The sequence below is a fragment of the Salvia miltiorrhiza genome, chromosome 7 (genome assembly GCF_028751815.1).
Source record: "Salvia miltiorrhiza cultivar Shanhuang (shh) chromosome 7, IMPLAD_Smil_shh, whole genome shotgun sequence".
Lineage (NCBI taxonomy): Eukaryota > Viridiplantae > Streptophyta > Magnoliopsida > Lamiales > Lamiaceae > Salvia > Salvia miltiorrhiza.
Window position 1 is genome coordinate 56,703,881 of NC_080393.1, and position 27,859 is coordinate 56,731,739.

Consider the following 27,859-nt stretch of genomic DNA (forward strand, 5'->3'; position numbering starts at 1 on the left):
TTGGAATTCGAATCTGGAGTTTGATTTTTCAGATCCTGATTCTGCCCAGATTTAGTCCGTGAATTCGAATCGGTTTCTTATATTATAATTTAATTAATTAAAATCGAACATGAATCAGATTCTCATTCATGTTTTTGTGAGACGAAGAAAATATATTATATATATTGTTTGTTTATAGCAAGCTTGAGCACATATTTCTAGTTAATATTGTATTTTATTTGGAGAGATATATTTTTATGATTGCTATTTAGGAATAATTCTTATTTTACATTAAACCTTATGGTGGAAAACTTGTGAGCTTAGATTCGTAGAAATAATTTGGTTTAACCATATCTCTTTGTAGGATATATTTATAGCTGGAGCAGAAACAAGTTCATCTGTAATTGTTTGGACGATGACAGCTCTAATAAAATCACCCAACATTATGGAGAAATTGCAAAATGAAATCAGAAGTTTAGTAGGAAAAAAGGGCAAAGTAGAAGAAGATGATTTGCCCAAACTTGAATATCTAAGAGCAGTAGTAAATGAAAGCATGAGGTTGTACCCTCCTGGTCCACTGTGACCGGAGAACAGAGAAAGAAAATGAAAAATAAAAAGGTTTCAATAAAAATAATTATTTTGCTTAAGCAATACTTTACCATAATATCTGATAATCATATACAATCACTTTTAAAACTCACGAGTAGACAACTTTCAATAACACAACGACAAGTTGTCTAAATGATATAATTCTCGAAACTATTGGTTTAAAATCTCTACAACACATCAATAAAGTAAAGTACATTAAGTGTTGCAGCGGAATAATTCATGTGGATTACATGTATGAAGACATGGAATCCTGAGCCTAGTTTAATACATATACATCAAAGAATTTGCTCTGCTTGCTTCCATCTGCATCACAACTTAACCTGCATATTTAGAAACATACGCAGGGCTGAGCACCAAAAAGCACTCAGTGGTCATGCCGAAATAACTTTAAAGCTTGCTCTTAGAGCTATATACTAAACTTGCCATCTCAAGCATCACACAGGAGTTTTATTTAAATAACCTGTGCATGCAAAAACTGTAAAACTTCTATATATATCATCATAACATCATATACGTCTGCACACAATTAACATGTATGTACCATATCTACGCATCATATAACTCTGAGTGTTGAGAAGTAGGCCTCCTTCTCAAACACGATGACAAGCTAACACAAAGGTTAACTGTCAACTCTGTGTACACAAATCCTGACGCGCTCAGGACCCGAATTCGTTGTTCTATGTAGATGGTATCATACAAATCTCAGATATTGGCAAGTCAATAATTTGAAAGTAAATGCATACACTCAAACTTTATATTAAAGTATGCATCTTTATCTCTTGAGTTAGTAAGCCCACCTGATACTCTTAATGAAATAGAAGTCCTTGCTTGTTCACTTCACTACAACAAAAATTGGATACGAAATCACACATACAACAATGGTTTTTGTCAAAGTTTGTGGTCGTAAGTATTTTGTCTGTGGTCTTATGTTTTTGCCTGTGGTCTTTTAGCATGAAAATATGCTAATACACATTAGACTCATGTGTCTGTGGTTATAGGTGGAATGTTAAAAATAATCTATAACACTGGACCCAATCATCCATGGTTATATGTCTATGTTATTTTAAAAAATAATAATAAATAAATTAAAAAATAATGAAATTACACCCTTTAAAAAGAAAAACTATCATAAAATTCTCTCGCTATCTATTTTTAAAAAATTTATTATTTACTTTTTAAATTAAGCATGTCTATTTTTATATTAATCCAATTCGAACCAAATCAATAATTATTAAACTTGTTTTCTCCTAAAATTAACGACTAACAATATGTAAATTCAAATGGAAGAAAAACGCATACTACTATTTTCTTAATTAAACTTATTTTTTCCTATAGAATATTCGTGAGTTCTCGTCAGAAATGAAATGTTAGAAACTGCCCTAGCATTCCCGCTCCACTCCCTCGCGACCGCCGGTGAAGCTCTCCGCTGCCAGACCATTGTCCGATAACCGCTGCTAGAGAGGTAAGGGATTTGATTTTCTCCTATCTAGATCTCTTTCTTTCTCTCACTATATCTCACATAGCCCTCGCCCAGCTTTGAGTCGCTGCCACCGTGCCCTGGACGACGTCACCTTGCCCAGCCTTCATCGGCGCCGTCTATACCTCCACTGTGCCCTGTCGTCACTTCCATCGTGCTTATAAGGTCAGTTCATTATTTCCTTTATTATTGGTATATGCCTGTAAACTGTTTGATGACTTGCTTGAAAGAAATTATTCCTCCGATTGGGGTGTTTTGTATCTTATAGGATAGCAATCCCTGATTGTCGTGCTTTGGATTGATGAAGAATAGTAGAGATGGGAAAAGCTACATTACAAACTTGGCATTTACTCCACCAGAGTACGGACTGGTATAAAATCTCACTATAAAATGATGTATTGTAGCCTATAATTGATTATAGCGATAATTTATGAATTTGTAGAAGATACCGTTTAGTTTACAGACAGTAATGTGCTCATGGCTAAACTGTGGGTCAAAAAGTTAGCTTAACAATGTTGTATTGTTTTGTACTTGAAGCTCAGTTCGTCTAGTTTGCTACTATCTAATATTCTTAAAAGCAAAAACATTCTAGCTTATGTGCAAAAATATGTCATATTGAGTGTTGTGGGGTACTGGGGTTCACTTAAAGCTTGAACTTTTTGGAGGATGGTTTGTTTTGCTTTTATGTATGAAAGATCTAGAATCTTTAACTGCCTTTTATGATTGTATTGCAAAATATTTGAAGCTATATAGCATGAATCTGTAACATTTTTTAATAGGTCTGCTTGGCCTGATGCACGACAGTTCATGGTGATAAGAGACTCCCCCTTAATGGAGTTCTTTATTTATGCTGCTCATTTTGGCTGATTGGCGAATCTATACCCTTTTCTGTAATTTTGTCTAAATTATGTGTTGTACTTTGCTTAGATTTTGTGAAGATCTAGTCTTTGACTTAGCTAATTATCTTGGAGCTGGTTTTATTCCAAAAAATTTAGATCTACAAGTTGTGGATGAAGTTATAGCGGTCTGCTTCTTACCCCAACCATTTTCCGTAGCTTCTACACTGCATGTGTGCACGATATATGGGTGTCAACTGCCAAGTAGTCTTGCAATTTTGTTTGTTGATCTAAGATGCATAAGTATAATAAGTAGTTCTTATGACTTAAAAACACTTATGCGTCACTTGAAAATTATTTGTATACTATTGGTTTAATTATATTAATATTCCTCATTTCTTGTTAGTACTTTTGTCAATGCTAGATATCAGGCGATGAAGCAATAGAAACTGCAAAGCAATTGGCTCTTCAAGAAGGCCTACTGGTGAGTATTTGCATGCTACATTATAAGCTTCTTTGATACTTTATATATTGGTGGCGAATCACCAGAAGTGAATTCACAAAGTTCGAACACGAGCTTTCATAGTGAAGCATTTATTCTAATATTTGATTTTAATCAGGTTGGTATTTCTTCCGGAGCAGCTACTATTGCTTTAAGGGTTGCAACGAGACCTGAAAATGCCGGCAAACTTATCACGGTATGTCGGTTTTGTGCAATTTAAGTGCAATTGAGAGAACTGTCTTAGCAGTTTGTAAATTTCGTAAACAAATAACAATCCTTTGATTCTGTCATTGGATTGGTAACTGCTATTTTAAGACTTTGATGCACTTTGCAGGTTATTAAATTTATTTTTCTCTTTAGATAATTCATTTTTTAGAACTTGGGTGGAAGTGGTATGTGGAAGAGTTGTTTATGCATGATATGAATAGTTTAAAAATAAAAAGGTGAGTCTTTTGATTTTCTGATATTTTCTTACATTAATTAATGTCGGATATGTGTTTTGATTATTGCTTATTTAACATATATGTAAATTAAAGATTAAAGATTATGTGCTAGAACAAGCAGCAGTGCTTCTCATGTTAATTGATTTTCTTTTGGCTGCAAATGACTTTCCGTCCTCCCTCTCATCATGTGTGGTCTCATTTCCCTTGTCTTAATAGCACATGTATTATTTTAAGTATTACTCCCTCCGTCCCAGCTTTTTGTATCCACTTTATATTAAAAGTGGATACAAAAAGCTGGGACGGAGAGAGTATTTGTGTATTGATGGAATGACAACATGTGGTTAATTTGTTTAGGATGATTTTGATTGTGTGAAGGATATATGGTGAAGGCAAAGAAGACAACATTGGATATATTGGTTGATGCATCACATGTTAAAGGAACGAAGGAGCAACAAGTGTTATCTCATTTGAATGTTAGGATTGAACTTATTTGATGATTGATCGACAAATGTTAACTCATTTTAATTATAGTTGTTAGGATTTAACTTATTTTGTAATGGATGTGGTAGAATTGATTGAATTAAATTTGAGTTGTAATGAATATTGAAATTTTAATCATGATTATGTTATAAATGAAAATAATTGTCATATTTTTAAATAAATATTTAATTTTAGAAAAAATATTTTTATAAAAATATGATTTAATTGATTTATATATTTAAATATTATAAAAGGGCATGGATTTTTTTGGACTTACGACACCGATCAAAACTCGAAGTGATATAAGAAATAAAAATGGTGTTTTTCTACTACTACAACAGACAAAAACTAGTGTGGTATACAGAAAAGATCATAGACAATCGGCACCTAAGACACTAATCGAAAACCATAGTGATACTAATGATACAACAACGGATTATATGCTCTCAAAGACCATAGGCAATGTCTGTTGTCATAAATATCTATGACAACAGGCAATGTCTGTGGTCTATGAGCACATTTTTTCAAGCACCTACGACACTACCACTTATAACAACGGACATTTTCTCTAATAGACAATAGGCAATGCCTATTGTCTATTAGCTTTTCTGTAGTAGTGCTTTATGTTTCCACTCGAACCTTCACTATAATGAGGTGCCCACGTAAGATTGGATAATAATAAGTAAATAGAAAATAAATCTTGAATGAAACTTCTATCACTTGAAAGTTGCATCCTCTAATCTGAGTATTCTACTTTTATGGACTTAACTAACTACAAGCAAATAGTAACATCATATCTCTTAGGATATCTCAAATTGATAAAAGCTTAAGAGTAAACTAATCCATTCTATATAGATTAGCTTACAATTAATAACTAAACATCAATCACTTAGCATAATTCTATTCATAACCATCCCAAGTAAGAAATCTCAAACATGTATCCATAAATAAATCTCAACTTTGAAAAATCATATAAAATCAACATCTTCAAAGAAAAATACAAGCTTTACATTTTTAGAAATCACTCAAAGTCTATTTTCATTAGAAAGTTACAAAAATACAATACATAAAGTGTATGAGAAGTTATATCACACAAGGCAGAATCTGCCTCTGAACTTCGCTGCTTCGCGCAGTACATTTCAGAAAATAATTTAGCATATCTAATGGTCTCGGATTTAGCTGAAATTTTGCAGAGAACGACTACACATGATGAAGTTATTACAGTAAAATTTTCAAATTATTTGGACTACGAAAACATCATCAAAAGTACCCCGAAACATATTGTTCTGTCCAACCCGAAAACTGACAGCAATGCTCATTGACATATCACTCATATTTTCTCAAATAACAGCTATAGGAACTCAAATACATCATCTTAATACACATTAGCATGCTTTAGCTTAACTTAATTCATGTTCAACACATCAACATATAGTAGCATGCTTAATATCCTCCAATTATTGTCATATAATCTCATTTTACAACTCAAAGGGTACAATTACACAAGCATCAAACATGTAGCTATCTTACATCAAGAATTCCCAAATCCACTTAAACTAACAAACTCAATCTCACAAACTATGTGGTGTAAACTCATGATTTACTCATATATGACATAATTCCAACTCAAGAACACATATATGAGTCCAATTATTCAAGAACATAATCATAACTCTCAACCTCAAACCTAGGGTTCATACTAACTTGAGTAAACTCGAAATCAAGTCAGAATTAACACAATTAACCACCATAATCATGCTTAGGAACATCAAAAACATAATATATCTCAATATTACGATCATATTTTAACTTTAATATGAAATCCCCAAATTTTTCGAAAACCCTAAAGTTTAAACTAGAAATTTGTCCAAGCTAAAGTTAGAGAGGGGTAGAAAATCAAGAAATTCACCTTTTCTTTCAAAGTATTGTAATTATTGCTTGAAATCTCTCTTCAAAATTGATCTTGAGGGAAGTAAAATGGTGGTACAGTAATGGTGGGGATCGAAGGATTTGGAGTAGGAGAAATGAAGTAAATCTTCTCCTATTTGAGTAATATATATACATCCTTTTTTTTTGGAAATTGTGCAATTAGAAACAAATTGATAGAGTTAGCATTTTAAAAGTAAACTCCAACTCCAAGTATTCGGTCCATTTGGATTTTTTCCCCCTTTTTTTTTAAACTCTATCTCTCATTTAATATAAATATAGCTAATACACTAATTCTATCAACAATTAAATTGGAAAAATATTTGGATAAATATTCTCCAATTATAAAAATTTTGATAGGGCTACTCACATAATACTCTATCAAAACTATTCACATGAAGATAAAATAAAATATTCACATATCATTCACACTATTGATTTAGTAATTTATCTTGATTACTAAATCAATAAACTCATTAATAAGTAATACTCAAATAATTAAATAACATTCGTCACTTCAATTAGTCGAGCAATAAGTCGACTAATAATATTTCGTATTTATCACCATTCTCATCTCTGAAAATAATAAAATAATCCCTTTAACTAGGAAATATAAACTTGCTTCCAAGAATAAAATTAATAAAGGATGCAAGAATACTTAATTATTCAAATTATGCAATCACTGAATTAAAAGCTCAGGGTATTATAATAATATCTCATCTCATCTCAGTGATTCTACTTCTCTTTCTTCTTTTAGATAATAGAAAATAGAAAATAATAATAATATATGATGTAGTGAAAATGCCGGGTGTTACATCGTACCTAGAGAAACAATAGAAAGATGCAACCTTGAGGGCTACCAAAAACAATGGTTTTTGTGAACGCGTCGACAATTGAAAGAGATCCGAGTACTGGGAGAATCCAGATGAGTTCGTGCCTGAGAGGTTCTTGAGCAGTGTAAAAGGGAAAGATTTTGAGTATCTTCCGTTTGGATCGGGCCGAAGAATGTGCCCCGGAATGTCTATGGGGCTTGTAAATGTGGAGCTCGCACTTGCAAATCTGCTCTACAATTTCGACTGGGGATTACCCATCGGAATCCAGGTAGACGATGTGGATACGACACGTGAGCCGGGCCTCGCCGTGCAGAAGAAAACTCCACTTCTTATTGTGCCTAAAAATTATGATGTTTAGTTTGGAATAATGTTATTATTGGTGTTGATTTTGATATGAGGGCTGCTCACTAGGGTGCTTACCTCATGTATGGTGTTACAGATGAGATCTCAGGTCCCATATTTTATTGTGTCACATCAATCTTCACTATTAATTAAGTTCACTATTTTATAACTATTCATTACAAAAATTAAAAATATAGTTTCATTTATCCACGAAATGCATATACATCTGAGAATGACACAGGTTTTGATAAATTGATCGAGTGTTTTGTGAGTGGAATTAAAGTTCACACAACTTTTATGGTAGTTTTAATTAATTGATTAATTTAGTTAAGTGGTGGGTTCAATAATAACAATATTAAGCAAGTCTAAAATATTGATAATATTGAGGGTTATAATTAAGCAAGTCTAAAATATTACCATAAAAAAAAAAAACGATTACTAGCTTTATGCAATTTTTTTGTCCAACATGCATGCATTATTGTGTTTAATATAGCATATGCATTTCTAATGTTGTCACGACCGGACCTAAATAAGGATAATTAAGCCGGGAAACCGTGACTAATGGAGGGAGATTAGAAGCGGGGCAGAAAGGGGAATAATCAAACAAGGAAGGATCACATTTCATCATTGTTAACAAAAGGGATATTTATAATATGACGGAGGTTTAGTCGTATAAACTCAAATAACTAGTAAGTTCGGATAACTCCGACTTAGCCAAAATAACATAAAACTTCTGAGTACGCAGCGGAATAAGGTTCTGATTACATGTATGAAGACATGTATCCCTAGAGTTCATTAATACATAATAAGACAAAAAAAAAGTCCCGCTCGTCACTTCATCACCATCGGTAGCTGCTCAACCTGCACATTTAGAAATATATGCAGGGCTTGAGTACAAAGGTACTCAGTGGGCACATATGCCTACTATGAAATATAACATGCTTCGTAAAGATTTAAATTGTCATGCCATCATAAACAGTACAGCAAGGGGTTTTTCGCTAAAAAGGCCCAAGCTTACAAAATTCAGTTGTGATTCTTAAAGTTCGACTGCAGTCTAAGTTCTCTTGTAATCTATCATATCTGGAACTGTGTGCCGGAGAGGTGGCCACCTCTCACGGTCACTTGACCGGCCAACCCGCTAGATGACTCACGGTCACTGGTGTACACTAGCCCTGGCAGGATAGCTATCAACTGCTCAGGACCCGAATTCGATTGCATAATAACTGGCAAAGCCACATCAGATAGATATCATACCAAACATTGAAACATTTATGGCAAGACAACAGTTGAAATAATTTTCAGTTCAATGATTTTGCAATGAAATAACTGTTCAAACATAACATTAAACTCATTTGATATATATGAAAGTAAACCCACCTGATAGAAACTTTCTGTGGTACAGTAGCTCATTGACTGATTATTAATCTCGTGCTTGACCTTTATTACAAGAATATAAATAAGATACTGCTCGAGCAAAATCCTCAAATAATGAGAATACGAAATTAACGATGCATGATCCTCTTATGCATGAATTATTATTCTGAAATAATAATCGGAAATTTTACTATTAATCCAGGCTATCGGATTTAAACAAAAGCTAAGTCTCATCTCATGAAGCCGGATAATTATCTAAAATTAATCCGTTTTCTACAGGGTGTTCTAATCCGCCAATTAAATAAATCATGCTCCTTGTATTCGATAGAAAATAAATAAATACCTAGGCTTATTCGCTTTATAACCTCATAATTAATCGGGCTTAATAATAAGGAAAAGTAATGTTATAAATTCGAATAATTAAAAGGTCCAACATAAGACAGCCTAATAATTAATTAAGTGGAAGTGGCCTTAATAATTAATACAAAAGGCCCGATTGAAATAATTCATTGGTTCAAGTAATTAAATAAATCTTGGTCCCACGAATAAATAATTGATTGGTTGGGCTCAAATAAATAAATTAAACGATCAATGCCCAGCTAAGATAATACAGCAGCCCGATTAATAAAATGCAGTTGGGCTTTAATATAAATAAACTCGGCCCAAAGAAATAATTAATCAAGGTCCAATTCAAGGATTTAAACCAGCCCAAATTAAATAAATTAAAGGCCCAATTTCGAGTATAAGGGAAGAAGCCCAAAATCAGTTGGCCCAATTTAGTCTCTCTCTCTCTTTTTCAAAACAGTCGGCACCCTCTCCTCTCAAATATCAGCCGAGAGCTCCTTCTCCCAAAATCAGTCGAGCCCTTCTTCAAAATCAGTCGAGCTCCTTCTCTGCTCCGACCGGCGTCGGCTGCCGCCGTGCCTAGGTCCGGCGTGGCCGCACCTGCCTCTTCCTCCTTATCCTCTCTCTCTCTCTGATCTCTCCTAAATCACACTCAACCTTCTCCTCCCTCGATCTACCTTCAATCGAGGCGTCCGCCGCCACCGCTTCCTTCTCCGGTCGTTCCAGCTGCCGGCGTGGCCGGCGTTCAGCTGTTGACCGCGCCGCCTCCTCGCCCTAAACCCCCTCTTCACCGTTGTACGAGCAGATCCCCAAATCGAGAGCGCCGCCGCTGCTTCGATCTGCCACCGCCGCGGAACCGGCGAGCACCGCCGCTGCTGCTGTGCGATTTCCGGCGAGCAGGGGGGGTCCGCCGTTGCTGCTACCTCCGGAGTCGAAGGTTCGAGCCACGCCACCAACTACCGCTGCTGTTTCGCCGGGTCGCGGCCTGGAGTTCTATCGCCGGACGTCGCCGCTGCTGAGGTAACGCCGCCGCCTGGGAGCGCCGCCGCCAGCCGCTGCTGTTAATAGTAAGAGTCCGGCAGCCGCCTCTCCCGGAGCCGTCGTCGCCGTGAGTCGCAGAGCTCCGACAGTCCACTACCACTCAACCTAAAGCTAAGTAAAAACTCGACTCTCTTTCTATCGGCTCTCAACGCGAATTAAAGACAAGGCGTAATCTCTTCTTGTTTTGTGTAAATTCAAACTATACTCGTTCAAACTCGAATTCTTATTGGCACTTGCTCAACAATAGTGGTTGGTGTTCTACATGATAAAGCCTGCGTCTGTTATGTCTATCATGCTTATGAGAGTCTTATATCATCTGGAATTGATTATGCTATGGTATGAATGCTTACTGGAATGGATATCTGAAATAGAATTAATACCTTGGGAATGACTGTTGGTTGGCTGATTGCCGTTGAGTTTAACGAACTGGAATGATTGAACTGAACTGAAATGAATGTTCTTTCCATTAATGTAGGTGAAATCTTGGAGGAGTTGAAGAGAGTTAAGGAGTTTACCTCCTGGCAGAGAATGTATGAAGGCCCCTACTGTCCTGAACTTTCTAAGTGTGGAATGGGAACGAAATGGAGATTAATAGCTGCTGAAGTCTGGAACAAAATGAAGGTGTTCGGGTGTGAAATGCACACTTGTTTTAGTCAAAAATGTGCAAAATGGCTGGAGTAAAAAAGATACAGTAGGCGTGGAGCTGGAGCAGGCGTGCAGTGCATTTTTTTCCTTTCCCTTATCTCACTCTTTAAATGCTGATAGATAAGTAAATATATATATATATATATATATATAGGGGTTTGTAAAGTGAAGTATAAACAGAAGCAATAAATCTTGTTATTCGATATTTGATTTCCTGCCTTACTAATATCGTGATACTCGTAGAATGAATCTAAATTGTATCCATAGATTTAATTCACTTCACAATTCGGAGTAAACTCACGACTCAAGTAATAAAGTTAAATAAATAGAAATAATATTTTGATTACAAATAAAATAATAACTTGACTTCGCTAAGTCAATTATCATTCTGAAATAAATCATTGACTACTCAATAATTCAATCGTGGTCATCTCAGGTAATGACATCTAATTCAGAACTCTTAGCTGAATTAACTGAATATTAATCACTGGATTAAAATCAACTGAAAGATGTAAAAATAAATATTGCATTTATTGCTCTTAATCATAAAATAAAATAGCGGGCTACTACATACTACCCCTCTTAACAAAAATTTCGTCCCGAAATTTGCATATCATTGCAAAAAAAAAAGTTCTGGGTACTCCCTCATCTTGATTTCTGTCAGACTATCTCAATCATCTCATTCATCGTGTCTGGTCCTAAAATTCTCCTTACACCTACTTTATCTCAGTAGAGTGGTGATCTATATTTTCTTCCATGCATTGCCTCATAAGGCGCCATATTGATTGTTGCCTGATAACTATTATTGTAGGCAATTACTCAATCAATGACATCACTGTTCATCACTTTCACCTTTGCCTTGTACTACTTTTAACGTATCTTCGAGAGTCTGAATTATTCTCTCAACCATCTATATGTTTGTGGGCAAAAGGTGGTACTGAAATTTAACCTTGTGCCTAATTTCTTCTACAAGTTCATACAGAATCTAGATGTAAACTTCGAATCTCAGTCCAAAGTGATTGACACGAGCATACCGTGGAACGCACAATTTTTCAAACATATAATTGTCCTAATTTGTCTGATCCGTATGTGATCGGTATTGATATAAAACGAGCTCATTTCGCAAGTCGCTCCACTATTACCCAGATGGCAGCACTCCCACTTTTCAACTTCGTAAACTAGTCACGACATCTGTTGCAAAGTGCTCTAACTCCCATTATGAGATCTCAAATGGTTGTAATTTTCCATATGGTCTATGGTGCAAAGCCTTCACTCGTTGGCATGCTAGGCATCTCTCAACAAGTGTAGCTATATCTTTCCATCGGAATTCTTCTTTCAAGTCTTTGTCATTTTATGCTTCCCGGGTGGCCAGTATATGGCGTGTCATGAGCTTCGCTCATTATCTCATCTCTGAATTGTTCATCGTGTGAACACACACAATCTTTCCTTAAACACCACAACATTACCTGATGCTTTGTAGCAACCTCTAGGTGTGCCTGATCTTATTGCTATACGTAAATTCCCAAGGTCTCATCATTTGTTTGCGCCTCTAAAATCTTTCTTTCCAAATCGAGCGTTACTACCATCGTTGCGATAATCCCTTCTACAGATTCTGGTGGTTAAACAACTTCTAAACTTATTCTACAAAAATCCTTCGTGTGTCCCTCATCCCGAGTGAGGAGAGATCCCAACTTAAATTGAGTCTTATGACTCAAGGCATCAACTACCATGTTAGCTTTGTCTGGGTGGTAGTTATTAGCACCGCCATGGTCTTTCACTAGTTCGAGCCATCTCATCTATCTCATGTTAAGATTCATTCACTCAAAAAAAATATTTCAAACTTTTATGGTTTGTGAACATCTCACATCTAAATCCATATAGGTGGTGTCTCTACTACAACTAGTTCTAGATCATGAGTTAGATAGTTCAATTCATGTGGTCTAAGCTTTCATGATGCGTATGCTATCACTCTTCCTTCTTGTGTTAACACGCAATCGAGTACTTTCTTGGACGTGTATACATAATCCACCTGTTCTTTGTCAGTCTTTGGAACAGCTAACGCTGGTGCAGTGGTTAACTTCTCCTTGAGCTCTTAAAATCTTTTCTCACATCCTTTTGTCCAAGAAAATTTGATTCACTTCTTGAATAGTTGCGTCGTTGGTCTTTCTATAAAAAAAAATCCTTCTACGAACCTCCTATAGTAACTTGCTAATCCCAAGAAACTCTTGATCTTCTTAGGGTTAGTAGGCGATCTCTATTTGAGTACAACTTGTATGTTGTCAGGACACACTCTGATCCCTTCTCATGAGATAATATGTCCAAAAATGTGACTTCATTGAGCCAAAATTCGCATTCGTTGGACTTGGCATAGAGACGCTATGTTCTCAACGTTTTTAAGACAATTCTCAAGTGTTTCTCATGGTCTTTCTTGTTTTTCGAGTAGATCAAGACATCATCTCTGAAAATTATGACAAATTTGTCTAAGGATAGATGAAACACTCTGTTCATGAGATCCATGAACACGACCGGTGCATTAGTCAATCCGAATGACACCACTACGAACTCATAATGGCTATATCTAATTCGGAAGGCCATCTTAGGTACATCCTCTGACCAAATCTTTAGTTGATGATACCCAATCCTTAGGTCTATTTTTAAGAATACAGTCACTCCTCTGACCTGATCGAAAAGGTCATTTATCTTCGACAGGGGTACTTGTTCTTGAATGTCTCCTTGTTCAACTCTTTATAGTCTATACACATTCTCAATGTGCCAATTTTCCTCTTTCGAAAAGAACGGTTGCACATCGGCGAGATCTTCAGGAACCATCAAGAAATTCTCATTCGATTGTCATGTCTCTAATGCTCTTCTCGGTTCCTTGTTCTCCATGAAAATACACAAGGTAGTCCGAATATTATTTCCTTATCATCTTTATTGCGTCGAGGGTGGAGATGATTGCCTCTCTCTTGCTCATGCTGATTCCATGGGAAAGTGTCAGTTCATTTCCAAGGGGTCGAAAAGAAATTTGTCTTTTGTTGCAAATGATGGTAGTTTGGTTCACAGCTAGATAATCTACTCCTAAGATTACGTCAATGTCTCCCATTGGTATAACATACGAGTTATTCACCATGGCTTTGAGTGAATTTATGCTCAGCTTTAAGCTCATGCACACATGTGTTATTGTTGTTGTTGTTGTTTTTGGCGTGGTTACTACTCTTGGTGTGGTTAGGGCAAAACATGGATTGCTTGCAGATACGGAGCCTGGACAAGCAAGTTCAGCATAGACCCGTCCCTTGTTCCTTATTCAAACAACGGTTTGCATAATGCCCTTCTGGCTACTGTGTAACAACCTTCACTTCCACTCTTCCATTATTGCATCATCTCCCATGGTTCTTGTTGCAATTTGGGCAGGGCAGGATTCTTTGTTGGTTATCTCCTATCTGTCTAGGAGTACCCTTTTGGCTTTTGTAGCCTTGTTGCTGGAATGATTGCCCTTGCCATGGTTTTTTTTTTTTTTTCTTGACAGTTGTTACTGTTGTCCTCTTTTCTTTTTCCTCAAATGTTCTGAGTTTGTGCCTGTGGAGGTGTTGGCATAGGCATCCTTACTGGTCTTTCTATCGACATCGATGCCCTAATGTTTAATGCTCTTCTGAGCGCAGTGTAAGACAATCCACCATGGCTTGCCAAAGCCATCCTAATCTCGTGCCTCAGAGCGGCACAAAGTTTTTCAGCCCCCCCCCCTTTTTTTTCCATGTTTACTTGCTCTGGCGCATATCTCGACATATCACAGAACATCCTATCGTACTGAGTAACGATCATTACTCTTTACTTTAGATTGTAAAATCCACTTTTCTTCTTCTTGCGATAGCTTTGGGGTATATACTTATCATATATGCCCATCTTGAATTGCCCCCAAGTCAGATTTTCTAACTGCTCGGCTGCCATTGTTTTCATCCTTGCTTTCCTCCAGGATTTAGCTGACCCAGTCAGCTAAAAAAAGGCACGCAAGTTAGGCGCTCTTGGTCAGTGCAGCGAAAAAGCTGAAAATGCGCTCCATCTTTCGTACATATGTCTCAGCTTGGCCGGATCTCTTGTCCCACTGAAGACAAGTGGACTTTGTCATAGGAATAGTTCTTCTATTCTATGTTCTAGTTGTATGGGTGGTGAGGCCATGTTTTGTTCTAGCCCTGGTACTGGGTCTTTTCCCCATCTCAGGGAATTCTTTCCCCTTCTCTCGGATACTTTTGCTTTGTTGACATTCCGATGAGTCGACATATAGTCACCAATGTGATACACAGATGCATATTATCAATTCTATAAATCGTTTTCTTGATTCTCGAATCTCGCTCGTACTTTTTCTCATGAAGGTATATAAATAACATAGCAGAAGTGACTTGTCGCAAAAGACTGATAGGGTCGCTACATAGACATGGGAAATTAGTCTCAATGAGGACTATTTCATCATCATTTGAATATAGATCTGGTGATCTATCCAAGCATTATACATGATGAACTAGCTGTCTAGCAAGGTTATCATGAAAGAGCTCAGTTCCAAAATGCCCTATTAACCAGCGTTTCCGTACTAATACTAGTCAAAATAACTAAGCCAACATAGGGGCATACAAAATCATCGAAATGATCATCGTTTTCAAAATACACAAATAAGGTCCTACTAAATGCACAAGAGATTGTCTGTATGCATTACATGCTTGACCCTTGGGTTGAAGCATACGTGTTTGACTGATTTAATCTGATGAGTATCTGTTTGTCCTTGGGTCACAAAAAAAAAAAAAAATCTACCAACAGCTAGTAGATCGCAATGATTCAAATCACAAATGGCAATTAGTCAAAGTGTTTCAATAATTTGCCAAACAATTGAAAATGAATAACCATAGGGTAGAAATGAATTGACTGAAAGGTCGAAACGAAATGACCTAATAGTCTGAACCCGTTTGGCTTTTCAGATGAAGGTTTAAAATATATATAGGTTTAAAGACCCATATATGACGACTACTGAGATTTTGGCCATGTGGACTGGCCAGGTCCGACACAACTACTTCTCAGTCACTCGGAAATACTTTTCCAAACTTGGTAACTCTTGTTCATTGGTTGCAAAAGGTATATTTGGTCTAAAATCACCACTTTCTTCTTAACATCTTGAACATGTCATTGAGAATATTCTAGAGCTTCTCAAACTTGGAGTCTGCCTCCTAATTTAATGCAATCCTTAAACATCTTCTATAGGCGAAATAAGATAGGCTCGACCTTACTCAACAATCTTCCTCTACATGATCTTAATGTAGTACTTCTAGTACTTAGTGTTCCTTCACATAGCGCTTGAAATGCAACCATATAATTTGAAGGACTCTTCCGTGTTATTGCAAAAGACCTTCTGAATCATCACGCATTCAATAAGGAAATAGCTTTTGCTCCTCTGAGCATCTTCACAGGGCATGTGTCACCATATGTAATGCTAAGTCATGGAATGACCTTAGTCAATGCTCTCATTCCGGCTACCAGACTAAATGCCTAATCCAAGACGTTCTAACTGAGGCGATGTCCTTGATAGGTTAAGGTATGTATACTTATCTTGAGTATATCCTTAGGGTCTCATTAGAATCTTAATTCATTTGCTCTAGCATCGATCCACTGTCGGTGCTTCTAGCTATTATTAAACTCTGAACCATCTTCAAGAACTTCTCTCGTCTTACACACTTGCGTAAACTTTTATGATCAATCATAATGGTTGGTAATTGCTAGTACCCATATCACATCTCGTCTTTCCAATTCGTAGTAGGTGATCGTAATCAATAGGGATTCTCAATCATGTCCTCATCTATTGCGATAGGTACTGTAAGTAGAATGGTTCCGAATATCTGAAACTATAAGCTGATAGCTTTAATCGTAATATTATAACATTATATACAAAGCATTTTGACCCCTCGTAAGTCTAACTCTGAAGTTCATACATGAATCATGAAGGTTATCCTCAAGCCATAGCTAGTGATAATCGAGGCTAGAAGTGAGTCTCAACTTATTAGGGATTAGCTAACTGATTACATAAGTCACACTCATCGCTATAAGCAATATCATACTTAAACTATCATTGAATAAGGTAATAGTCGATTAGGTGTTCTGTCTCGCGTGAACAACCTGAATGAAGAACTATGCCTGCTTCAGTGATTCGTGCGTGGCACTCTGCTTGCACTGCTTTCATTGGATTCTCTTCTCTTTTTTTTTTTTTTTTTTTTTTTAGCTCTCACCATGGCTATAGTGAAATATAACTGAGTTTCTAACTTCTATTTTTCTTCTCGTAACAGTGATCATGTATTCTTAACGCATCTAAGTTCATTAGGATATCTAATCAATCAATAAAGCATAAAACTTGAATGTAAGCATCAGTACATTTTATATAAAACGTGAACTTCTCAATGTTTTAAAATCATTACTACCTTCTTTCTTGCTGAGCATGACGATGTGATGAAGTGATGAGCTTTGGTTGATTGACTCATATATACTAGTGACCATACTAGAAAAATGGGTTAACTCTAGGGTTCAGAGCAAATGAACTGCTCTGATACCACTCTGTCACGACCGGACCTAAATAAGGATAATTAAGCCGGGAAACCGTGACTAATGGAGGGAGATTAGAAGCGGGGCAGAAAGGGGAATAATCAAACAAGGAAGGATCACATTTCATCATTGTTAACAAAAGGGATATTTATAATATGACGGAGGTTTAGTCGTATAAACTCAAATAACTAGTAAGTTCGGATAACTCCGACTTAGCCAAAATAACATAAAACTTCTGAGTACGCAGCGGAATAAGGTTCTGATTACATGTATGAAGACATGTATCCCTAGAGTTCATTAATACATAATAAGACAAAAAAAAAGTCCCGCTCGTCACTTCATCACCATCGGTAGCTGCTCAACCTGCACATTTAGAAATATATGCAGGGCTTGAGTACAAAGGTACTCAGTGGGCACATATGCCTACTATGAAATATAACATGCTTCGTAAAGATTTAAATTGTCATGCCATCATAAACAGTACAGCAAGGGGTTTTTCGCTAAAAAGGCCCAAGCTTACAAAATTCAGTTGTGATTCTTAAAGTTCGACTGCAGTCTAAGTTCTCTTGTAATCTATCATATCTGGAACTGTGTGCCGGAGAGGTGGCCACCTCTCACGGTCACTTGACCGGCCAACCCGCTAGATGACTCACGGTCACTGGTGTACACTAGCCCTGGCAGGATAGCTATCAACTGCTCAGGACCCGAATTCGATTGCATAATAACTGGCAAAGCCACATCAGATAGATATCATACCAAACATTGAAACATTTATGGCAAGACAACAGTTGAAATAATTTTCAGTTCAATGATTTTGCAATGAAATAACTGTTCAAACATAACATTAAACTCATTTGATATATATGAAAGTAAACCCACCTGATAGAAACTTTCTGTGGTACAGTAGCTCATTGACTGATTATTAATCTCGTGCTTGACCTTTATTACAAGAATATAAATAAGATACTGCTCGAGCAAAATCCTCAAATAATGAGAATACGAAATTAACGATGCATGATCCTCTTATGCATGAATTATTATTCTGAAATAATAATCGGAAATTTTACTATTAATCCAGGCTATCGGATTTAAACAAAAGCTAAGTCTCATCTCATGAAGCCGGATAATTATCTAAAATTAATCCGTTTTCTACAGGGTGTTCTAATCCGCCAATTAAATAAATCATGCTCCTTGTATTCGATAGAAAATAAATAAATACCTAGGCTTATTCGCTTTATAACCTCATAATTAATCGGGCTTAATAATAAGGAAAAGTAATGTTATAAATTCGAATAATTAAAAGGTCCAACATAAGACAGCCTAATAATTAATTAAGTGGAAGTGGCCTTAATAATTAATATAAAAGGCCCGATTGAAATAATTCATTGGTTCAAGTAATTAAATAAATCTTGGTCCCACGAATAAATAATTGATTGGTTGGGCTCAAATAAATAAATTAAACGATCAAGGCCCAGCTAAGATAATACAGCAGCCCGATTAATAAAATGCAGTTGGGCTTTAATATAAATAAACTCGGCCCAAAGAAATAATTAATCAAGGTCCAATTCAAGGATTTAAACCAGCCCAAATTAAATAAATTAAAGGCCCAATTTCGAGTATAAGGGAAGAAGCCCAAAATCAGTTGGCCCAATTTAGTCTCTCTCTCTCTTTTTCAAAACAGTCGGCACCCTCTCCTCTCAAATATCAGCCGAGAGCTCCTTCTCCCAAAATCAGTCGAGCCCTTCTTCAAAATCAGTCGAGCTCCTTCTCTGCTCCGACCGGCGTCGGCTGCCGCCGTGCCTAGGTCCGGCGTGGCCGCACCTGCCTCTTCCTCCTTATCCTCTCTCTCTCTCTGATCTCTCCTAAATCACACTCAACCTTCTCCTCCCTCGATCTACCTTCAATCGAGGCGTCCGCCGCCACCGCTTCCTTCTCCGGTCGTTCCAGCTGCCGGCGTGGCCGGCGTTCAGCTGTTGACCGCGCCGCCTCCTCGCCCTAAACCCCCTCTTCACCGTTGTACGAGCAGATCCCCAAATCGAGAGCGCCGCCGCTGCTTCGATCTGCCACCGCCGCGGAACCGGCGAGCACCGCCGCTGCTGCTGTGCGATTTCCGGCGAGCAGGGGGGGTCCGCCGTTGCTGCTACCTCCGGAGTCGAAGGTTCGAGCCACGCCACCAACTACCGCTGCTGTTTCGCCGGGTCGCGGCCTGGAGTTCTATCGCCGGACGTCGCCGCTGCTGAGGTAACGCCGCCGCCTGGGAGCGCCGCCGCCAGCCGCTGCTGTTAACAGTAAGAGTCCGGCAGCCGCCTCTCCCGGAGCCGTCGTCGCCGTGAGTCGCAGAGCTCCGACAGTCCACTACCACTCAACCTAAAGCTAAGTAAAAACTCGACTCTCTTTCTATCGGCTCTCAACGCGAATTAAAGACAAGGCGTAATCTCTTCTTGTTTTGTGTAAATTCAAACTATACTCGTTCAAACTCGAATTCTTATTGGCACTTGCTCAACAATAGTGGTTGGTGTTCTACATGATAAAGCCTGCGTCTGTTATGTCTATCATGCTTATGAGAGTCTTATATCATCTGGAATTGATTATGCTATGGTATGAATGCTTACTGGAATGGATATCTGAAATAGAATTAATACCTTGGGAATGACTGTTGGTTGGCTGATTGCCGTTGAGTTTAACGAACTGGAATGATTGAACTGAACTGAAATGAATGTTCTTTCCATTAATGTAGGTGAAATCTTGGAGGAGTTGAAGAGAGTTAAGGAGTTTACCTCCTGGCAGAGAATGTATGAAGGCCCCTACTGTCCTGAACTTTCTAAGTGTGGAATGGGAACGAAATGGAGATTAATAGCTGCTGAAGTCTGGAACAAAATGAAGGTGTTCGGGTGTGAAATGCACACTTGTTTTAGTCAAAAATGTGCAAAATGGCTGGAGTCAAAAAGATACAGTAGGCGTGGAGCTGGAGCAGGCGTGCAGTGCATTTTTTTCCTTTCCCTTATCTCACTCTTTAAATGCTGATAGATAAGTAAAAAAAATATATATATATATATATATATATATATATATATATATAGGGGTTTGTAAAGTGAAGTATAAACAGAAGCAATAAATCTTGTTATTCGATATTTGATTTCCTGCCTTACTAATATCGTGATACTCGTAGAATGAATCTAAATTGTATCCATAGATTTAATTCACTTCACAATTCGGAGTAAACTCACGACTCAAGTAATAAAGTTAAATAAATAGAAATAATATTTTGATTACAAATAAAATAATAACTTGACTTCGCTAAGTCAATTATCATTCTGAAATAAATCATTGACTACTCAATAATTCAATCGTGGTCATCTCAGGTAATGACATCTAATTCAGAACTCTTAGCTGAATTAACTGAATATTAATCACTGGATTAAAATCAACTGAAAGATGTAAAAATAAATATTGCATTTATTGCTCTTAATCATAAAATAAAATAGCGGGCTACTACAAATGTATACATATATATACTAGTATACTACCTTTGTTTGGATACTATATGATTCACTCTCTCTATATATATATATAGATCTTTGGTGAACGCGTCACCTCTGTTGGATCACATAAAGGGTGAAAATTTCTAGTATTTTTTTTTAATGCAATTAATTTGACGACGAATGTAATAATTTTTTATACTCAATATAGTGTGCTCACAAAAATGGTAGTTCTTAGGTAACCTTTCGTGGTCGTTTTCATGATCAATAAATTAATGTTGCCCATTAATGCTTCTACACAATATGCCAAATTAAAGTAAATACGGTGAAAGAAGTTTCCATTATTCAATTATATGTGCATGGACAAGTTAATTATGTCCCATGCATGAAACATATGTAACAAATTACTATCTATCACACTATATATAATTACTTGTAATGCAATTATTAAGTACTAGTATACTACATAGTAGCTAAAAAAAACACTATAAATGTTGGATCAAGAAAACAAGCATCAAATCCAAACACATCCAATTACCCTTCAAAAATTCACTCACAATGATACTTATACTCTCAATAACTCTCCCAATAATCTTGCTCCTTTACATCCTCGTCAAAACCAAACATCAGCCAAAAACCACTCTACCACCGGGCCCACCCCCGCTACCGCTGATCGGAAACCTCCACCAGCTCGGGGGGGCGGCGGACCCACACATCTATCTCCACGAGCTCTCAAGAAAATACGGCCCGATAATCCACATGAAACTCGGCTCCACTCCTCTCCTAGTAATCTCCTCATCAAAACTAGCTAAACAAGTCTTGAAAATTCAAGATTCATCATTTTGCAGCAGGCCCAAATTACTAGGGCTGCAGAAGCTTTCCTACAACAGCTCCGATTTAGCCTTCACACCATACAACGAGAGGTGGAGGGAGATGAAGAAGGTGACGCACATTCACCTCTTAAGCCCTAAAAAAGTCCAATCCTTTCGCCCCCTTCGAGAAGAGGAGATCTCTCGCATGATCAACAAGATTCGAAGCTCTTGCTCCCAAAATCAAGCCGTGAATTTGAGCGAGGCGACCATGGCCGCCGCCAGCCGCTTGACATGCGCAATTTGTTTTGGGAAGAGGTACGAGGAGGGCGGATCGGAGACGAGGAGATGTCGCCGGATTGTGAGAGGATTCGACGCGCTCACAACGGCTTTCTTTGTTTCCGATTACTTTCCTGCGTTGAGTTGGGTGGATAAAATCAGTGGGAAAATGAGAGATGCTGATAGGATGTGCAAGGACATGGATTCTTTCTATCAAGAGCTCATCGACGAGCGCCTCGATTCGAGGGCGAGGGCGGAGGTGGAGGAGGAGGAGAAGAAGGATATGCTTAGTGTGTTGATAAAGCTTATAGAAGACAAGTCTTCTTCCAATCATCTCACTTGGGATAACATCAAAGCCCTTCTAACGGTGAGCTTTGTTTTACTTAATTGATTCATGAAACGGTTATGTTATATATTTTATGTGAGCACAGCTTACGGTTAATCTAGATGTTAATTAGGGCTATCCTTTTGTTTTACAAATTTATTTTGATTCTAATACATCATGAATTATTTTTGCGATTATTAATTTCATGAAAAATCTGAGCTCGACGTATTTTTTTATTAATTATTTGAAGTTATAGGGAAAAAGTTAAAAATAAAATCAATTTTTATGTAGTTTATAAAATCAATGATCTCGGTAGCAATTTATGACATACTAGAATAATATAAAATAAAATAAAGCAAACTAACATAGGCCAAACATGAACAGTACTGCTTTCATAAGGTATGTAGCATATTTTTTAATTAATAGACGATTTCTTGTGTTAATCTTAATCTGGAAAATGATAATATTACACTATTTTTAAATTATTGGAAACATATTCTAACTGATTTTCTTATGTACTCCCTCCGTCCCAAACGAAATGTCCTGTTTTTCTTTTTGGGCTGTCCCAAACGAAATGTCTTGTTTCCTTTTTGGCAATACACTCTCTCTCTATACTTAATATTTAAATAATTTCCACCAACTCATTTTATCTACTTTATACACATTTCTTAATCTCCGTGCCGAAAAGAAATAGGCCATTTCGTTTGGGACGGAGGGAGTATTTTTTAACAATATTTTGGAATATATTATTTTAACATTAAAGTATTTTTTTATATTTATATATGTTTATCAGATATTTTTCATACCGCTGGTAAAATAAAAATTCTAGATCCGCCACAAATCACAAAGGACGAACTTTGATGGAAAAATAAATTAAAAATATTGTAGTAAATAATTGGAAGATCGATGGTGTTTTAATTGCAACACACGTGAAAATTTCTGATATTGGTAAACATTTTGTAGGATATGATTTCAGCTTCATCAGAAACAATTCCAGCTTCAACTATTTGGACGATGACAGCTCTAATCAAAGCTCCCAAAGTCATGAAGAAACTGCAAAATGAAATCAGAAGTTTGGTAGGAGAAAAGGGCAAAGTAGATGAAGATGATTTGCCCAAACTTCCATATCTAAAAGCAGTAATAAATGAGAGTTTTAGAATGTACCCTCCAGGGCCATTGCTCCTACCAAGAGAATCAATGGAGACTAGCATTCTAGACGGCTACGAAATTGCGCCCAAAACGATGGTTTATGTTAACGCGTACGCTGTAGGGAGAGATCCCGAGTACTGGAAAAATCCAGATGAGTTTATTCCCGAGAGATTCTTGAATAGTAATATTGACTTCAAAGGGCAAGATTTCGGGCTCATTCCATTCGGGTCGGGGCGAAGAATGTGCCCCGGCATGAATATAGGACATTTGTCGATGGAGCTTATGGTTGCAAATTTGCTCTACAGTTTTGATTGGGAATTGCCTAAAGGAATTCATGTAGAAGATGTGGATACAAATCCAACGCTTGGACTTGCAGTGCATAAGAAAAATGCCCTACTACTTGTGCCTAAAATTTATGGTTTTTAATTAGTGTGTGTGTTTTGTAAAGTTTATGGTGTTTAATTAATTAGTGTGTGGGTAATGTTCTTGTAAACAATAAGAAGGATATTAGTTCGGATGCTATGTCCTACAATTTTTATGTGTTGTTGTGTCCTATCATTGATTTATCAATTTATAATATTTATATAAAAATAAAAATTATTAGGGTAAAATGAGTATATTTGTCTACTTTCTTGATATACATTTTTAACGACTGGAGACACTTATTCGAAAACGAAGTGAGTACTTAAGGATATAATTCATGTAGCCAACGAAATCTAGCTCAAGTGATATATTGTGAAACACCTAAACGACACTTCCTGTAATTGATAATAGTATAAGATTGTAAATGACTGTAATATTTTAATGATACTATAACATTTTAAAATGTCACGGTGTCATTTATATAACTGAATAATGTTAAATATAGGCAGTGTCATTTGTATAATCAAATAATATTATTTACACAATTTATGTCAGGATGCAGGTTTGAATCCGGATGCGGGTCAACACGATACACATGGTTGTATCCAAGTTTTTGTGTATAAAAAATACCACATATTTTTTATGTGTATACCACATACTCCCTCCGTCCATCAATTAAGTATCCATTTGCTTCTAAATTTTTGTTCATGAATTAAGTACCTATTTTGCTTTATGGACATTTATACCATTACTTACTTTTTAATTTACAACCTTTTACCACTAATGAATCCACCTCACAATACATTTTATCATTTTTATATTCTATATTTATTACACTTTATTTTTAATGGACCAACTTCACAACATATTTATCTATTTTATATTTACATTTATTACACTTTAATTACCTCTAATGGATCTACCACACAACACCTTTATCATTTTGGTCAATTACCATTTTATCACAAAATCTCCGGTACACCCGGGTGTACTGTGTCATTTCGATAACATGATAGTGTCATTTAGTGTTAGTGTCATTTCAAGATGTGATATTTATAAAACATGATAGTATCATTTGTAAAATAAAATAGTATTAGTGGCATTCTAAGATAGTGTTAGACTGTTAGTGTTAATGTCATTTATATTCGGGTGTACAGTACACCCAAGTGTACAGGAGACCACCTCCCCTTTTTACCTCACAACACATTTTTTTGGTTTCTTAATTTTTGTTCCGAACATCAAATACGTACTTAATTCGTGGACGGTTTATGTGACCGAAGGAATAATCTATCTATTATTTAATAGATTACATATTAAAGGACTCCCCTTAATTCAAGATCCTATGTGGCACATCCTCTATTCTCTATTCTAATTTATCTTAAATCCCCATTTAATCATTCTAATCTATACATTCTCCCATCCCACATTGAATTTATAGTAGTCAATGACTACTAGAGAACACATATAAAGGATTAGATATAATGTGTATTTCTCCATCCCTCAATTATTTTGCACATTTAATTAAATTTGATTTATTAATTAGTTGGCCAAATAAATAGTTTTATTTTTATTGAAAATTTTATTTTTATCAATTATTAAAACGTCAATGCTAATTGGCTAAGTAATTGATTTTTTTTTTAATTAGAAAATATTTAAGTTCACAAAATTGTAAGTTGACGTAATTTGAAGAATCGTAGAATTGCATTTCTCCATATGTTAAATATTTGAGCAAATAATTAGAAAATATTTGCTAGATTTTTATAATTTTTGAAACATAAATTTTTAAACTGATGTATCCCCTTAGAAAAAATTGTCATGATTATATGATTTTCTCTATTTTTAAATTTTATTCATCTCAAGTCCTCATTTTAATTATTTTTTATCCAATCCCACATCAAATTTATAGTAGTGTATGCCTACTAGAGAACATATATAAAATGATTAGATACAATGTGTATTTTCCCATATTTCAAGTATTTGCACCTCCAAATAAACATATAGTAGTGCATGCCTACTAGAGAACATATATAAAATGACTTGAAGAAATATAGAATTGCATTTCTTCGTATGCTAAATATTTGAGCAAATAATTAGAAGAAAATATTTGAAAAATTATTAGAATTATGAAACATAAACTTTTAAACTAATAGTATAAGATAAAATCAATATACTTCTCTTAGAAAAAATTAACATGTATGATTATACGATTTTCTCTATTCCTTATTTTTAATCATTTTTATCCATGTCTTCTCCAATACCACATCAAATTTATAGTAGTCTATCATTACTAGAGAACATATATAAAAGGAGTAGATATAATATGTATTTTCCCATCCCTGAATTATTTTGCACCTCAAATTAAATTTGGTCAGTTAATTAGTTGGTCAAATAAATAATTTTATTTTTATTGAAAATATTATTTTGATCTATTATTAAGATGTCTAGCTAAGTAAATGATTTAATTTTAACTAGCATTTACACCCCGTGCAATGAACGGAAAAATATTTTAAATTTTTATATTTATATTAAAGTAATACTAATTTAATTATCATACTTATAAATATAATAAAAATTTAATTTTAACTGAATATATTTCAATTAAATATTGATTGAATAAAAAAAAAAGAAGAACTCACAATTATAAATTTTGATATTATGAAATGTAAAAAAGACAAGAAAAACTAAAATTAATAAAAAATAATTAAAAAATAAATTTATTCAAAAAGATGAGAGAGGAGAGAGATTTTTTTTAAAAAAAATTAGTATTTAAACAAATATAACTTTTACATTTTAAATCAAATATTTACGTAAAATATATCAAATTAAAGCTCTTATCGTGATCTTTAATTTGATATCGATATTAAATATTTTATAACCAATCGAATTTCACGATTTTGGAAAGAAATAAAATAAAAAATAAGAAGTTAAAGAAAAAAATATAGTTTACAAAGTAACTTTCAAATTTATTATAACTTCAAAATTGCCATTCAATTTTGAAATTGATTTCAAATTGGGAATTGTCTTTTTAATATAACTAGCATTTGCATCCCATGCAACGCACGAGAAAATATCTTTTATTTTTTTATATATAAAAGTTAATACTAATTCAATTATCATACTCATAAATATATTAAAAATTAATTTTAACTAAATATATTTGAATTGAATATTAAAAAATAAAAAAATAAAAAATAATTTACAATTATAAAATTTGATATTATGAAAAGCAAGAAAAAAAGTTAAAAAATACTAATAAAAAAGAATTTAAAATACATTTTTTCAAAATGATGAAAGAGGAGAGATAAATTTATAAAATTATAATAAACAAATTTAATATGTACATTTTAAATCAAATATTTACATAAAATATATCAAATTAAAGCTCTTATCGTGATCTTTAATTTGATATGTATATTAAATATTTTATAATTAATCGAATTTCATAATTTTGGAAAGCAATAAAACAACAAATAAGAAGTTAAAGAAATAGAAAATAAAAAGAAAAATATAGTTTAAACATAAACCTTCAATTTTATTATAACTACAAAATTGCAACTTAATTTTGAATTAATTTGAAATTGATTTCAAATTGGAAACTGCCTTTTTAATATAGTATAGATATAGATTATAGAATATTTAATTTCATAAAATTATCAAGTTGGTGTAACTTGAAGAAATGTAGAATTTCATTTCTCCATATGCTAAATATTTGAGCAAATATATATATATATATATATATATATATATTTGAGCAAATAAATAGAAGAAAATATTTTCCGGATTTTAGAAATTGTTATGGATGATTATACGATTTTCTCTATTCTCTATTTTTATTTTTCTTATGTCCTTATTTTAATCATTTTTATCCATATATTCTTCAATCCTATATCTAATTTATAGTAGTCTATGACTACTAGAGAATATATATATAAAAGGATTAGATATAACGGTAAATATTACTTTAAACCCCAAATTATGTTCACACAATTAATTATATCTTGAACTATTGAAAAATATTTTTTAAGACTTAAACTATCGATTTTGTATTAA

The 27,859-nt window shown here is 35.0% G+C and overlaps 1 protein-coding gene and 2 long non-coding RNA genes across 5 annotated transcripts; 2 read left to right on the forward strand and 1 right to left on the reverse strand.

Moving 5' to 3' along the window:
• Nucleotides 1-633: 633 nt before the first annotated feature.
• On the reverse strand, nt 634-6,395 carry LOC130995010 (uncharacterized). 2 transcript variants are annotated; one of them, XR_009091992.1, is made up of 2 exons: nt 6,236-6,395; nt 634-908 (listed from the first exon to the last, which is right to left on the reverse strand). It is a non-coding gene; the product is annotated as an uncharacterized LOC130995010 (long non-coding RNA). The 2 variants fall into 2 exon arrangements; XR_009091993.1 differs by lacking the exon at nt 6,236-6,395 and adding an exon at nt 1,386-1,427.
• LOC130994980 (uncharacterized) lies at nt 1,899-4,496 on the forward strand. Of its 2 annotated transcripts, none has more exons than XR_009091953.1 (5): nt 1,899-2,050; nt 2,123-2,230; nt 2,334-2,435; nt 3,522-3,599; nt 4,201-4,496. It is a non-coding gene; the product is annotated as an uncharacterized LOC130994980 (long non-coding RNA). The 2 variants fall into 2 exon arrangements; XR_009091952.1 differs by having other exon boundaries at nt 4,222-4,496.
• Nucleotides 6,396-21,406: 15,011 nt separating the features above from the next.
• LOC130994862 (6,7,8-trihydroxycoumarin synthase-like) lies at nt 21,407-23,984 on the forward strand. The gene is made up of 2 exons (XM_057919970.1): nt 21,407-22,339; nt 23,261-23,984. The coding sequence occupies exons 1-2, from the start codon at nt 21,443-21,445 to the stop codon at nt 23,870-23,872; spliced, it is 1,509 nt and encodes a 502-aa protein (XP_057775953.1). The 5' UTR covers nt 21,407-21,442; the 3' UTR covers nt 23,873-23,984.
• The last annotated feature ends 3,875 nt before the right edge of the window (nt 23,985-27,859 follow it).